Here is a 16761-nt window from a genome sequence, read left to right on the forward strand (position 1 = left end):
GGTATAAAATTTGATTAGGACTGAATTACTACTAATGCCAAGTACACTAAAATTAAGAAGAGCCTATCAATTCAAGTCAACACTTCAGGTAGGGTGTTTGTTTCCCACGCCTAGCTCGAGTGGTCAATACTTTTTTTCTGCCGTAATGCCGTACATCTCACTTGTCTTCAATGAGGATTTTCGAGTTATAGTTAATAAATCCTCAATTTAAGGAGTTATGGTATGAACTTAGAGATTGCCATGTTATATTTATATAATCTTTAAAGGGAAAAAAATTATTTATTAACCAAAGATTAAAACTAAAGCATAAACACGCAAATATTCCCAAAAAAATCAACCTTGATTGAAAAATAGATTAATAATACTATCAAGTGTGTTCAAAGATACGTGTAATTCCGAGAAAACTACTAAATACTAAAATAATATTAGTCATTCAGTAAACAACGTGGTCTAATAATGATAATAATACATGACTCACTAATACTAATAGTATTATTATTCAACCAAACTATCATAATACTAATAGTATTATCACCTGAACTGAGATAGGCATTAAGTTTTTTTCCTATAAATCATTAATAAAATTTTCATAAGATATAATCAAGTCTCAATCATAAATACTAATATCCTCAAATATCTCATTTTAAAGAGCTCATAAACTCAACCTCATGTACTCTCAATATTCAGTCCTCAAACAGAATAGTCAATGTTCTCTTATTTTTAATAAATTATTACTTTATTGGAAAAATATCAAATTTTACAGAGCATATGTTCACATTTTAGAAATTCATTGGTAAAAACATCATAGCTTAATTCCTTCAAAAACTATTGAAAATAATTTATATTTCAGATATCAGCAATATTGTCAAACAATTTTATGTTTCGAACATACTTGTTTTAAAAATACAAAAAAAAATCATTATTTTATCATAAAATCATGAAAATTTCTAGAATCGCACTAGACATTTATAAAAATCACTGATACAAATTTCATAATTTTTGAACAAGTCTAGTTATGGTAAAATAATTTCGTAATTTATATTCTTCATTGGAATAAAAAATTTCTAGGTTTTCAGACCTGAATTTGAAAAATCGTAATTAATTGAAATCTCATCCGTTTAGCTTGAAACAACTTTAAAAACATTCTAGAAGATGTCTAGTTTAAATATCCAAAGTCCAGAATCAAAATCAATTTGTACAAATTCCTATGATTTTCAAAATAACACACTATTAGCATATTTTTTGCAAAATCTTAAGTTTTGACTTCTGCTGCAAATATCAATTATGCTTCTCCATAACAAATTAATGAAAATCAAGAATAAAACTTGCCTTCAATCTTCTCTTAACAATATCCAATTCAAACGATGCAACTTGATATCATGTGTTGCTCAAGGCAGAACTAAGAAGAAGACTTTCCTCTTCTTCTTCTTCTTTCTTTTCTTTTCTCTCTTTTCTCTCTATCTTTTTTTGTTTCTCATCTTAGCCGATCTCTCTTTCTCTCTCTCTCATAATGAGAAAGACATCTTATTCTTTTTATATTAGGGTAAAAAGATCACTAAAAAGCTTTAAAAAAATTAAATACCCTTAAGAGAATTGGGGTATTACAATGATTTGTCATATAGGCATGCTAATATGATACGGAAATCCAATGTTTAAAATTTTTGCTTTATCATTGTCACTTTCCGTGATTGGCCTAATGACATAAATGAAGCAGTTTCAACTTTAACATAGGCTACTGCATGGTGTGGAGATCTGTCTAAACTGAGAAACAACCAGAAGCAATTTGGACAGTGTTGTGGGCACAAATTTACAAAGTCTGCTGTTGAATTATATCATGGAACCTTGGTTAATTGTCAGGTTAGCAAATGTCAGTTTTCATGCTTGAACAAACAAATTAACATGCCTTTCTTGTTACCTGAATCTGTATGCCAGTTTTGTTTTCCTATGCCTAGTACCCCGTAGTAAACATTGCATTGCTATTGCAGATAAGGGAGGAAATATGTATAAAGTCGATTCCTGATAATGTTAAATTAAGATTCATGGATGAAATAGCCAAGGATTACAGCCTCCAGCGTCGACCAAGGTTATGTTTAGGCCATAATCGCCTTCTCATTTTGTATTCCAATCATCTTTTAAAAAGGCATGAATCTGTCATAAATTCAAAAAATCAATCAGATGTTTTGTTCTAACTTCTTCCAGTTTTGTGGAACAAGAGATTGCCCCTGGGAAGGATTTAATGTTGAGGGAGAGGCTCAAGTAAATATAAGGGCTTTAGCAGAGTGCAGATGCCTGTTCCAAGTCCTGCAGAATTGATAGTTAAGCTTCTTCAAGTGACTACTGCAATGCACAAAACTACAAGTGCTGAGTTGGTGATACTCTTTACTTAGAGCATCCATTGCAGTCATTAGATCTAAAATTGAAACAACTGATACTCATTTCAACTTTAAATTCAATGGTTATAGGAGATGCTCTAACTTAGAGAATCTCCAATATAGCAAATCCCGAATTTATTTTTTTGGGCGTTAGCAGACAAGTAAAGCGAGCTTGACACGTTTTACCTTCCCTTCTGTATTGGCGAAAACTATCATTCAATGAAAGCTGATCGTTAAATACGACACTAGGTACCTGTAATTCAATCTCAATTAGAAATGGAACAACATCCATAAATAGATTATCAAGCTGACAAGGTGATGTAACCTGTAAATTGATGCGGTGACGGTGATATATGGCCATAGCAGTTTATGCTTTGCCCATAAATGGAGCCCTTAGTTATTTTTTCACATGAATCATGAACCCATTATCTTTCAGCTTCATACAGTTGATGCTTGTTTCTTTGAACGTTTATTTGTCCTAGGGCCATCTGGCCATGAGATCTTTGTTTAGAAAAAAAAAAAAAGGGAAAAAGTGTCATCCGTTTGAGCTATTTAATCATTAAATGCCAGTGTCTTCAGAGGTGTGTTTGGAACATGAAATTATGAGTTATTAAAATACTATTCACATTAACTAAATGCCAATACCATATTTGGAAAGAAATTGCAAGGGATTAGGGGGACTGCCGCCTTAGCATTTTGCTTTTGCTTCTTTTTTTTAATAATAATAAATAAATATGATTTTTAATGTAATATAATATTATATAATATTAATTTTTATTTTCTTTTATTTTTACACCATAATTATTAATATAAATTAATAAATTTATAATCTATTATTCATATTTTAAATTTTTATTATATTAAAAAATATATCTAAATAATGTATTTTTTAATTATATAATAATTAGTATATAAAATTGATTAATATTTAATAACTTAATATAACTAACAATAAGTACTTAAATAATATATAAAAATAGAAATATAACATAATATTACATTATTTAATTATATTATAGTAATTAATATATAAAATTGATTATTATTTAACAATTTAATATAACTAATAATAATTATTTATATGTGAATAAATTTAAATAATATCAATTTAAAATTAATACCAATAAAATATTATTACGTCATGATATTATTTAGAGAATATTTGATTAAATTATTTACTTCGATCTTTATTTCACATGTTATATATTTAGAAAATACTGAAAAATAAATGTTATGCTGCTGAAAATATAAGGCTATAAGTTTCGACCTTTATGAAAATTTATGATATTTTTTAACATTCATAATAAAAATAATGTTAAATTTCTAAAATTTAAGACTTCTATATTTAGATTTTTTCTAGGTACTAATAAATATTATTTTCTAAATATATAATTTAAGTTAATCACAACAAAATTAATAGAGTACAGTATAGCATTAAACGTTGTACAATATTATTATAATACAATGTTAATGCAATACAGTATAATATAATACATCTATATTAAAATAATGTAATACAATATAATATAATACAGTTAATCAAACGCACCCTTAAGTTATATATTGTGAGGGTAATTTTGACAATATTATAGGAGAATTTATAGTGTTACCAATTATATTTATAAATTGTAATTACTTTACATATGCCAATGGGCCTGTAGCCTAGTATATTTATAAATTGTAATTACTTTACTTTGCAGGGTCAGTGTTGGGACTTACCTCCCTGTATAAAGGGAGTTAGTTGGCTCCCCACATTGGGGTAAGATCAATTTCCCTCCAATATTAATCTTTTAGAAGTTACAATATTGTAAAATAAATTCAATTAAGTAATAATTACAATTTCATTCATGTGATGAAGTTATAAATGACCTGTCTTATAGATTCTAGTGCAATCGAGTTTGGGATACCAAAAATGCGCATATATATAGAACATTGAAATTATTTTTGTATCACAATTCAGTAATTTATGACGTCATTTATTAATGATGAAAAGAAAATTTGAATAAAGACAAGATGTAGTATGTTCAATTCTTTTTTAATCATGAAATAATAGAAAAATAGAAGAAACTAGAGTGGTTGAAACATAGAAGAATTGGTATTTTTTAATTGAAAAATAGGAATCTCCATTCAGCCAAAAATAATTATAATAAATAAATAAAATAAAATAAAAATAACTTGATCAAGTGTAAAGAAGTTACATGTTATAATTTTAAAAAATAAAATTGAACTAAATTAGCTTAAAGAGAAATTGTAGAATATATCATAAGTATCATATCAGCCATAAAATAAATAAATAATACTATGACATATGTATATTTATTTTAAAAAAATACCATACAAGTGGTAATTATATTCAATTGAATTACATATATCATATATATGTATTAATTGGTAATTCCTCTAGCTTAATAGAAAGTGATAAAACCCTTGAAAATTTTAAAAAGAAAAATCATATTAGTAGGATGTAAACTATCCATATAACGTAATTATCTCTTAAGTCAAAAGTAATTGACACTGCCATAAATTATTTCAACTTTTTTTCATCATGTAATATATGTATATATATAAATGATATATTTAGTTGTTTTGCAATTTCCATAATCACATCACATGTGGTCACCATCCTCATAATCCATCACACAAAATAAGCTCCACCCACTTCCAGTTCTAGTGAGGAGTGCGAATCAGTAGTCACATGTGGCCACCCTCAAATCGGAAACCCGTGTCAAATCAAAATCACACACTGTCAAAGAGATAAGCATTGACCTACAAACATTATTAATTAGGTCGTGGTTATCAGCTGTCGTATGAGGCAGAGTATAAATTATGTTATAAATTACAGTCACACGTGTAAAATAATAATTTTAATTGTGTGATTGGTAAAAATATATTTTATTTTAAAGCGGTTATAATATAACCGTAACCGGACTCTATTCATTATTAATTTTTTAAAAACAAAAGAGAGGGAGAAAGAAGAACACTCAGAAAGTCATATAATAGGGTGGGTCCCACAATGAGATCCTAGGTATTCGTATCGTAGCTGTACTGTTGTAATTAACATCGTATTTATAGGTAGAGAGAGAATCTCGAAGCTTTGCCGTGTGATCTATGCACTTATAATTATTTATTTAATTTGATATTTTTTAATTAAATTTACTTTCCGGAGCCGTAAAAGCCACTCAATGCATTAAACAAAAGCGTGTCTTTTGTTATAGGAGTGCTGCTTACCTACATTCATGCATAAGCATTTATTATATATATATATATATATATATTATAATTTCCATTTATTAATTTATTTATATTTACAGCAAGTAAAGAAGATTTTAATCATTTTATTTTATTTATTGTCAGTAGTTCGTTTAGTATCTGCCTATCTTCTTCTGTCCTGCTTTTGTTTAACGCTTTGGTTGGATACGAACGGAGAGATATCATTTAAAAAAAAAAAAAAAAAAAAAAAAGAGAAAATCGAATGGCTTCGAAGTTGGTGTTGTTGCTTGTGTTTGTTCTTGATCTGATCGCTTTTGGACTCGCTGTTGCTGCTGAGCAGAGGAGGTCTACTGTGAGTTTTGAACTCTTAACTTCTTCTCTTTCTTCTTTTCTCTGTCTTTTTTTCAAATTTTTTTTTTAAAATTTCCCGTTCTTTGTGTTGCATGATTCTTCCGAGATATGTTAGTCTTGTACCATGAGGAAAGGGCGAAAGAAAATTCTATTGCTAGATCTGAAAAGTGAGGCATACTAAATTAGAGGAGAGATTGCTAAACCTTTGATTTGCTTGTTCGTTGATTTTGTAGACTTAGCCCTTTAAAAGACAAATCAGGTGCATATAGTTTAGTTGATAACTGAAACTAGTAAATCTACCTTGGTAAAGGGAAAAATTACTAGTGATAATAATAAATACTTTGCAATGCTCCGGTTTGGTTTGGTGCTTATTTTATTTTCTACGAAACAAAAGGAAGCTATGAAAATTTAGATATTGGAAATTACAAGTGAAAGGAATAACCTGGGCAGCAACAATGCCAATGTTTATGGTTTCACTTTTCTGTACTCAATTTTTAGCTGAGTGGAAGTTGTATTCTATTATGCCTAGATACGGACAAAGGTGAATCCCAGTTCTTCTAATTTTGAGGAAACATTGTGATTAAATCAAGAGATGATCTCCTTCATTATATTTCAGTAGATATGAGATTTGGGAAATGTACTGCGTTACTTGCGGCGACTAGCTAGTGATGTTTTGAGAGACAAAACAATATTCTAACTGAGAGCATGGTGGAGGGACTCACTTGTGTCCTTTTGACAAACCAGTTTTGGAGCATTGCCAGTGAAGAGAGGAGAGTGCGCATGATTAGTTTTATGATTAATTCAGTAAAAGGAGTTTTTTCTTTTGGGGGGGGAGGGGGGGACATGAAGAAAGTTTGATGGCTGGACTAGCATGTTTCCATACCGCTAATAAGATTTAGAAAGTGATCTGATTTTGTATCCCTAGTAGATGTGAGTAAGTGAGAAGCTCACAGTAGATGCCCCACTCTGTTGTATGTCTTCAATTCCAACTCATTACTTTCTGACTTCTTTGATAGGCTCATATTGCCAATGGTGATGGCTTTACCTACTGTAGCTATGACAAGGACATTGCGACCGGCTTAGGTGCGGGTTCATTTCTATTCCTTCTTATTAGTCAAATCGTTATTATGGCAGCAAGTCGATGCTTGTGTTGTGGGAGGGCTATGAGACCAAGTGGAGCTAGGGTATGGGCCATCGTCCTATTTATCACTTGCTGGTATGTGCTTAGTCCAGTTTATAATTCAAATAATTTGGTCTTTTCTCTCATCCTAGACTTGTTTTGGGATTTGATAAACCTTTAGTTTGCTTCCAAATTTTATCTATGAAGTATCAAATTCCCTATATTGTCAAGTTCACTTGTTGCATTGGTATTTCAGGGTGTTCTTTTTAATTGCTGAGATTTGCTTGCTAGCTGGGTTAGTGCGAAACGCATACCACACCAAATACAGGAGGTACATGGGAGGAAGAAACCTATCATGTGAGACTTTGAGGAAGGGAGTCTTTGGTGCGGGAGCTGCCTTCGTCGTCTTAACAGGCATCATCTCTGAACTGTACTATGTTAGCTACTCCAGAGCTAACGATGGGCAGGCTAGCTACAACAAAGACACTGGTATAAGAATGGGCAACTTATAGCTGAACTGAGTTCTTTAGGGGCTAAACTATTTTACTTTGTAGTTGCTAGTCAGTTTGGCTTTTGTTTTATGATTATGGACTGTTTAGAATGCCAGGACACGTGATTTAGTACACATTCATTTCACGTTTGAAATTTTATCTATGATGATCTACTATAATCTTCTTTTGTATATATAACATTCTTTTTGTTCTTCAAATTTGTGCCCCTATAATATCAAAAAATAGTTCAGATAAAAAATGGAGCTTGGACGAAAAATCATTTCAATTTATTGTATTAATTTCGGTGTTTTAGTTTGTACAAAGTGGTTCTGTAATCTGTACTTTCAGCATTACTCCTATATTTTTGGGTCTTCGAAGTCTTGGACATCATTTATTAGAATTTGATACTCGTACCAAGATTGAATGCTGCTGGGGCTGCCATGTTTGATTATAGCGATCCTCGGAAGCCCATAATAAAACGGACGTGGCCTCATGGATCTATAATAACATAAGCTCCTTAATTTCCCTTTATTCTGTGGTTGCTTGCTTGTGCTGTTGTGCATCATTTTTCAAAGAATTCACCTCACTTTCACATGCCGCCATCATATGTCTTGCCAATTTGCTCTAGAAATTTGTTACAAATTCATATGGTCAAAATAACCGATCGAGTAACGAGGATTATCAATGATCACATTCACTGCATGATAGCCGCCGCGCAAAAGTTTCTGCTCCAAATCGAAATCGTATCAATTAGAATGCCCAAGGAATGTGACATATTGGCCATACAAAACGTGCATAAAGCAGCAAAATTCCATGATGGCAGCTACTTGAAGCCCCACTTGTCCCAACCAATAAGAACGCCTTAGCCTCTAATGAATTTTGCATGCCAAAATATGCGTTTATCTAATGAAATATTTTTGTGCGAATGACATTTTCTGCGAGTATAAATGTAATGGGATGTATGATGAAGGTATCGGAGGCACGTTGTGGCCCCAACACGCCCATACATGATTAGAAGTTAGAAGTAGAACGGATGGCGGGGAGTGGAGCAAACATTTCAAAGCCTAAGCTAAAGGTACTTGAACGCGATTTCTTTTTCTTCTTTTTAGTCACGGAAGATATTTTTATTAAGGTACGATCCAATTTTCTGCAATTATTACAATTGATATGAGTCCTTTCAAGAAATAGATACAACAGTGGGCACGAGAAATGCAAGCACATGATAGCGGACACCAAAATTTTAACTCATTATGTAGCCAATGAATTCTATCTTACCAATAGTGCTGCAAGAAATTCCAACTTAATTATGATGAAAAGGAGCGTTGTGCCTATTGCTCTAAATATTCATTTTAAGTAATATAAACGAAACCGAGGACCATAATAAGGAACTAGAATAATAAAACTATCCAAAGAAAATTATTTAAAACATACTTTACAACACAACAAGGATTCTTCCAGAGCTAGGGAAAAAGGGGATGACTGACTCGATTACATGTGTTTAGCTTCAATGAATTAAATCCATTAATTTAATTAGTAAAATTGTATTATTCGGGATTCAGATATCCAAAGCAATTGTATATATATCCTCAAGAATCTTCCATGGCACCTAGTTAGCCGAGCATGCCTTGCGCCAAACACAACACACCCACCCCCCACAAAAAAAGCCCATTTTCTCAAATTGTATATGAGACTGAATGTAGTGATCATCACAACTTCTCTATATATTCACAGAATTCTATTAAAATTTAAAATCCATGGATAAGTATTCAAACACTAAACCTTCATCTTTAAATACATTTTATTTATTTTAATTTCAGAAGAAACTAGAGAACTACACAAATGGAAACCAACCCTGAAGCTGAAACTGGAAAAAAAAGGACAGCTTCTATATCAATGCTACATCTCACATGACAGTTACAGTTTGAGAGACAGGACTATACATATTATGATGATAACTAAAAAGAGACATTGTATCCCCCATCAAGCACAAACGCTCGGCTCAACAAAAGATCTATACATAGACACTACTAAATGAAATTAATCAATTATCTTCAGGGTTTGATATCAGAATCATCCCAGGGTATGTTGAGATCGGTAGAAACAAATGTATCAATGTCATCCCAATTCCAGTAACTGGTAGTCATATTATTCGTGCCACTGCTTGTGGAAGCTACCTGCTGCCATGGCTGTGTAACAGCACTGCTGCTTGCAATTGTGATGGGCATGGATGTTGCAGTAGTACTAGTAGTACTGATGACGTTTGTGGGGTCCTCCATGGTAATTTCCCCAGCGTAGTTAATAACACTTGCTGAGCGCTGGAAAGAGTTTGAAACCGTAGACGGCGTCGGGTTGAAAGAACTTGTGCTTGCATGATTAGGAATGGTTAGGCTTTGATATTTCTGAATCTGAATCTGAGGTAGACCAAGACTAGAACTTATAAAAGGATTACCAACATTAATATTGTTGGTGCCCATACCTTTACTTTCCAATAAGTTGGATGGTGGATGAATCAGCGGTTGGTATAGAGGAACATCAGATAAATTTTTCTGATCATCACCAAGTGGAAAAGGAAGGATTTGTCTTTGTTGCTGACTTTGGACTGCCACGTGAGTGCTAACCCTACTGGCGGTTGCGGTGGCAGTGCTTGTGGCGGCGTTGTCTGATGTTTTGAGACGCTTGCTTTTGCGGCCGCCGCCAATGGGAACATTCCGGAGAGTACCACCTTTAGTCCAGTGCCTCTTGCAAGCTTTGCAAAAATGCCTCGGCTGTGACTTGTTATAGTTGTTGTAGTAACAAAACTTCGTGTTCGTTGAATCACACCTCGGACACTTCAATGGCTCCGCTTGCTGCTGCTGATTAAGTGACGATTGTTGTTGCAGTGGCCGCTTCACTGATGCAGGCTTTGGTAGCTCCAACGTCTGAGCCTGCAACAAACTCTGGCTCCATCCCTGCCCATCGCTTGAAACCTGCTTAGAACTCAACCCCATCTCTTAAAATTAATTGACCCCAAGAACCCTAATTAAAAAACGGAATTTGAGTCAAAAATATATATATAGATATCAAATGAATGATTAAAACTAGTAAACAACTAAATTTTAAGTGATTAATTTCTAGCCTTTGGATCGAGGAACAAGAAGAAAGACCAATCTGAAGAATGATATAATAAGAGGATGATGATCGGATAGTTCCTTAATTGTAAGACAGAAACCGTGTTGGTGCTTTGAGAAAATTGGCAATTTGAATATTGTGTTTTCGACGACAAGGAAATGTTTGGGAAGGTGATGAGAAGAGAGCATGTCTTTTGAGTCTTTTATATTTTTGTAGGCAGCAGCTAGCTATCTATAAAACTCTTCTTATATCTGAAAAAAAGGAACTATATTATTATCTACCATATATGAAGAAGATGAAAGGGAGCTCTATCAAATTGATTATATAAACTTCAATTAGTAACACACTTAAAATCGGGCAAGAAATTACTTAGCACTGAAGGTGATGGTTGGATCCATGACACGTGGGGCGTGTGCAAGCCGTTGATAGTGCTGTGTCTACATGGGTTGTAAAGAGGACGTAGATGTTAAGATGTGTGCATGCTATGTGCTGCAATAATTTAAACCAAAAAGAATGAAAGCACACCTTTACGACGACGGTCCACTGAGAGAGAGATATGGGGCCAGACCGTGGGACTCATCACGTTCAGATGTTGTAGTTGGCATCACGTGATTACTGGTAAGATTACTTCATTGATGATGAGATGAGAGGCTGTGATAATCGACCTTTTCCTTTGGGGCTATATGCACATGTGTTCTCATGTTCTTTGTTCCACGCACGTGCGCCTCGGCCATGCATGTATGTTATAATGTTATATCATACAACACCATTCATCAGTCATCGCATAGTTTCAATTTTGTGTTAATATTAGTTCACAAATGGATATTTTTCACATTTATACTCATCATGTTTAAACATTTTTAGAATGAACAAAGATAGATAATCCTTGATAGCTAAAATATGTTACATCGACTTAAATTATTAATTGAGTGGGCTATAATGATATAAATTTGAGGCATTTTTCAAATTTTAAGTTAATTTTCTTGAGTATGAGTTAGGTTTATAGATTTTTACATAATATTAGAGTCAGATCATTTTACGAGTGAATTTTACTCTATCTTATCAGAAAATAAGAACTAGATTAATAACGTTAGTTGATAAAAAGAAATAATAAAATATTTTTTAATCATATATAAATAATAACGTACATGTTACATCAAATTTTTTAAAACTTACAAAGAATTTGAAAGGGGATCTTTACCTAAAGAAAAATACAAATAATAGACAAAAAAATCTTTCTAGTAATATGACCCAGTAGCTTCTTAGAAAGACCCATAATGGTGATATGTCACAATGTAGTGGGCTATAATGATATAAATTTGAGGTATTTTTCAATTTTTAAGTTAATTTTTTTGAGTATGAGTTAGGTTTATAGACTTTTACATAATATTAGAATCAGATTATTTACGAGTGAGTTTACTCTATCTTATCAGGTAATGAGAACAAGATTAATAACGTTAGTTGATAAAAAGAAATAATAAAGCATTTTTTAATCATATATAAATAATAACGTACATGTTACATCAATTTTTTTAAAACTTACAAAGAATTTGAAAGAGGATCTTTACCCAAAGAAAAATACAAATAATGGAAAAAAAAAATCTTTCTAGTAATATGACCCAGTAGCTTCTTAGAAAGACCCATAATGGTGATATGTCACAATTTGTGGCAGTAATTTATGTCTCTAGGAAACGACATTAGTATCATTACAAATTGACAATGGCGATACATATGGTCCAGTTGGGTCAAATGGGTAGTCACCGGCCACGAAATGACATGGTTTTATTTTGTCAATAATATGACACAACAAGCATCTTTTGGCTGCGTGCAAATCACTTAAAAATCTTGATCATTGAGTCGCATGTGTCCCTCATAATATGAACACACTTCACATTCCAGTGGAAAGCATTTTTGTAAAAGACATCACAACAACCAAACATTGCATAATCTTATTAAATTCTTTCTATTGGTTCAACATAGATGCTTTATGTGGCACACACACACGCACACACACGCACGCACTATGTGGATTGCAAGAAGTCAAAATTTTGACAAGTAATGCATAATTTATCTCAATGGTGCGGCCTTGCATCAACCGAGGCCAGTTCTTCTTTCCTGCAAACTCGCTTAATGCTCTTCATAAAATAACTACTACCAGCACTATTTTTACAGTAAAATTAAGCAACAGAAGAAAGCGCGCAATACTTCTCTCGCTATCTTTTAGTTTCAGTAAAACAAGCAGCATTTTATTGCTCCGATTCGTGTATTGTGAATTAGAAACGTTTTCAGCTCAAGATTTTCATACACTTACATATGATCATCATTGTGAATCAAGTAACTAATAACATATTGAGCATGTAAAGTATGAATAACGTTGTCCCACAGCAGGTCAAGGAGCAAAGGGAAAGTCGGAAAGATATATATATGAGCTTTCTAGGAATGGCTGAAAAATATATAACAATTTGAAGAATGATTCCTTCAAGTTGGCCGTCACACAATTAGGACCACGAGAGCCACGTGCATGTAATTGAGGCACGATCGAATCAATTGCAGCATATTAAAGAAATTTAAGTAGTAGCTAGATACATGGACAGGTAGATTCTTCATTACTTACATATGCTTGAGGAATTTGTGTGAATGCAAATTAATTAATTATAAATAAGGTTGGTCGGTTGGTTAGGTAAAATTGCTTGTATTGGCGTCTTCAACACTTTTCAAAAAGACAAAATAGAATGTCTTTGTGAGACCAGCTTAATTAGAAAGCGACTTGTGACTTCATCTTAATTTATAAAACCATACTCACACTTGTTTAATTAATTAAACCAGTGTTCGTCTAATCTTGAAGGCCAGTAAGAGCCATCATTCCACATTACCACGCTTTATACTAAATTATATATAAATTCTCTCCTTAATGGTGGCTATCGCTGGCTGACCATTGCCTGTGAAGCAAAGTTAATTAGCTCGCCCCTTGATTTAGAATCAAAGACATCATATTTTAAATTAATTTAACGGAAGTTAATGTGAGATCAATAACTACTGATGTTGGTACTTGTCTTTAACATAATGGGAATATGGGATATGATGAACGAACCACTATAGTAGTGAAATTGATGGCTGCAGCTAGGATCATGGACATACATGGGGTATAGATTTAGTATTAAAGTTTTGTTTAGTATTAAGGTGCCGTGGCTTTAAGTGATCATAGTTATTTTGGAAAAAAAATTGTAATTATAAAATAAAAGTTAATTTAATGTGGTGTAGTAAATAAATATATATGACTTGTAAATAGTAATTTTGACAAAAATAATAAAAATATTACAAAATTTTCATTATAAATTAAAGTGATGGATCAAATTATCTAACCTTCCAAGTGGGTACAACTAGTGCTTTCCAACCTTAACCACAAAGAGGACCTCAATTGTATTGAATTTAAAAATAACATAAGTAAATTTTCTAATGATGGATGGGTGAGCTATTAGCTAGCAGCTGCCTGATAATAATATCAAACAGACACGTTGTGCAGCGGCAGCAAAATCTGCTAGATTAAACATATATATATATAAAACTTGCAGGTGGAGAATAATATCCTCATCGAGAATATTTGCGTAGCTTGTCTGTTAAATCCGTGCTTCATTTGGAGGCATGTCAGAGATTCTTTGGCCAAATCGATCGCATTCGCATGCAATCAACCATGAGCAGTTGAGGCCAAGTATAGTAAGCTATAATGATAGTCGTGATTCATGCATATCCTTTTGAAGTAAGGTTTGTGAATTGAGAGGTTGACTTTGTATTAATTTGGACTCTCCTTAATCAAAGTGGCAAGTGGAAATTTATGTGCCACCACTCAACCTAATTGTATCTAGATTATCTGCACTGATAATATAGGCACCACATGTGCAATAAGAACACGCAACCCAAAATAATTTATATTCTGTATCAAGTTGACGGAAGGCCAAACTTTATTTCTTTGGGCGGCAGAAAGGACCAAATTTAGCTGAATCCTATTGTTGTCCCTACCGATGTTTGACGTAAATACTTAATTAGATGGATCACTCATTAGTTGTGTGACAAACTATTTCTCTTCTCACACTCATCAATAGAGGAAGTAACTTGAATCCTCCTATGCCCAAATTAAGAGTTTTTTTTTTCAATTATATTACTGTCAGTACTTGAGAGTTAGAAGTATTTATATGGATGGCTTGTGTCTTTGCGGTATTATTTTTTTTTAAAAAAAACTTAATATGTATATTGCAATCATAAAATACAACGTAAATTTTCATCCTCAATAATATTGGAGGATATCTGCTCTATACGCATTAGTGAGAGAGATATCTACCTTTATTTTTAATAGGGTTATGAACGAGATAGAGTAGTTCTCTCTTAGAAAGTGGGAACTCGAACAATCGGAGCTCCAAGAATCGAACCAATTTTATTTTACTCATGTTGTGAAGTAAAGAGATAGTAGCTTCTAAGATAGAGTAAATTGAAGTACATAGGATACGAAAATTTTCGATGCCAAAAGTCTTATTTATAAAAGAAAAAATAATTTTGACTAAATGAACGAAAGAAAATAGCAGCACTTTCTCTTGCTTCTGTCGAATAGCTAATGATAGACTGATCAGATGATAGACGGTTCCAGTCATGTGCGGTTCTCATGAATTTTGGTATAAATCAATTGTGTCTGTAGTTGCTGCTTGGCTAACCTTTTTTTTTCCTCATCTTTTAACGTTTAATTACTTCCTAACTTCAGTTCAATAATTTTTAGAACTCAAGTATACGAATATTTAAGGGTGTGTCAAGACTTTATTTAATCATGTTCTATTGTCTTTAATAGTAAATCGCATAACGAGTACTTAAGTAATGCAAAATTTTGATAAAAACAAAACTTTTTCCATGTTTAGAGTATTTTTAAAAAAAAGAGCGTACGTGTGGTATATATTTTGAAGGGATCTTAATTATAATAAAATAATACATAGAAAAACAAGAATAATTGACTTATGATAAATTTTTAATATTAGAAATCTTCCTTAGCAAGTATTCTCACAGCAGCAATACAATACGAGCACGGCATGTTTTGGCTTGAACAGAGTAGTGTCAAGTGTCAACCACAACAAAGAACAAATTACAGTTGGATTTATGCTAACAGAAAAATAATCCTAAGTAGTGTCTGTCAATTTTGGCAATGACATTGACGGCCCTTCTAGTTGGTCCCATTCCCCATACTTAATACACCCTCGACTCTTCGACGCTGCCTTTTCCTTGCACGATCGAGTTAATTGTGATTACTTATTAATTAATTAAGCCCTAAACGATCCCATCAAAATTTAGGTACAGCCACCACGCTTACAATCATAGACGCATATATGACATGGCCATTTTTTTTCTTTTTTTCTTGTTTTTCTGCCTTAACAAAGTATATATGGAAATTGACTGTCAGATAAAAGATTAATAGCATGGCGACGGCACGTTGCATGAATGAATATAAATAAATGACTTGACGGCGAGTAATTATAAAGCCGATACGTATTGCAACGTGACCGCATGCCGTAAATTAATAAAACTGACACTAAAACGTATTCGATCATGCAGTTAGGTTTTGGTGTTCTCCTCTTGGATTCAAATTGCACAGATGATTATTACAGTAGGCAAATTTAATTGGAATCGTAACTAGTGGCGCAAGCAAATAGCATTTCATTTGTGATTTAATCATTTGAGTGTGTCATTAGTGTAAGCAAACATTCGACGTAACTACGGACTACAGTGGATTTACACTTACTTCAAATCCAAGGATCTCCATTTTCTTTTCTTTACTACCGGTGACGGGTTACACGAAACTTTTGATTAATGGTGACGGTGACCAACCCACTTGTCATTCTCTTTTGGCGTGGAGTGGCATCTCTTTTCACGCCAAAAAAAAAAAAAAAAGAAAAAGAAAAAAAGTAATTGAATCCACTTCAAGCTTAAAAGAGTACTAAAGAGTAAAGACCTTCGTATCGTTACATCACCTATCAATTTTTTTGAGGTTACCAGAATCAGTCTATGCCAAAGCCCATGGTATGGTTCAAAAACAGAAACAAAAACCGACAGCAGCGCTGTGTTTTTGTTTTGT

The 16761-nt window shown here is 32.8% G+C and overlaps 2 protein-coding genes across 2 annotated transcripts; one reads left to right on the top strand and one right to left on the bottom strand.

Moving 5' to 3' along the window:
• Positions 1-5682: 5682 nt before the first annotated feature.
• Positions 5683-7735, top strand: LOC18053330. Its single transcript, XM_006449230.2, has 3 exons — positions 5683-5934; positions 6950-7149; positions 7310-7735. The coding sequence occupies exons 1-3, from the start codon at positions 5845-5847 to the stop codon at positions 7563-7565; spliced, it is 546 nt and encodes a 181-aa protein (XP_006449293.1). The 5' UTR covers positions 5683-5844; the 3' UTR covers positions 7566-7735.
• A 1784-nt stretch (positions 7736-9519) lies between these two features.
• LOC18053331 (dof zinc finger protein DOF1.4) lies at positions 9520-10948 on the bottom strand. The gene has a single exon (XM_024191308.1). It carries the CDS (start codon positions 10529-10531, stop codon positions 9596-9598), a length of 936 nt encoding a protein of 311 aa, XP_024047076.1. The 5' UTR covers positions 10532-10948; the 3' UTR covers positions 9520-9595.
• Positions 10949-16761: the final 5813 nt, after the last annotated feature.

The sequence above is a fragment of the Citrus clementina genome, unplaced genomic scaffold (assembly GCF_000493195.1).
Source record: "Citrus clementina cultivar Clemenules unplaced genomic scaffold, Citrus_clementina_v1.0 scaffold_2, whole genome shotgun sequence".
NCBI classification, from domain to species: domain Eukaryota; kingdom Viridiplantae; phylum Streptophyta; class Magnoliopsida; order Sapindales; family Rutaceae; genus Citrus; species Citrus x clementina.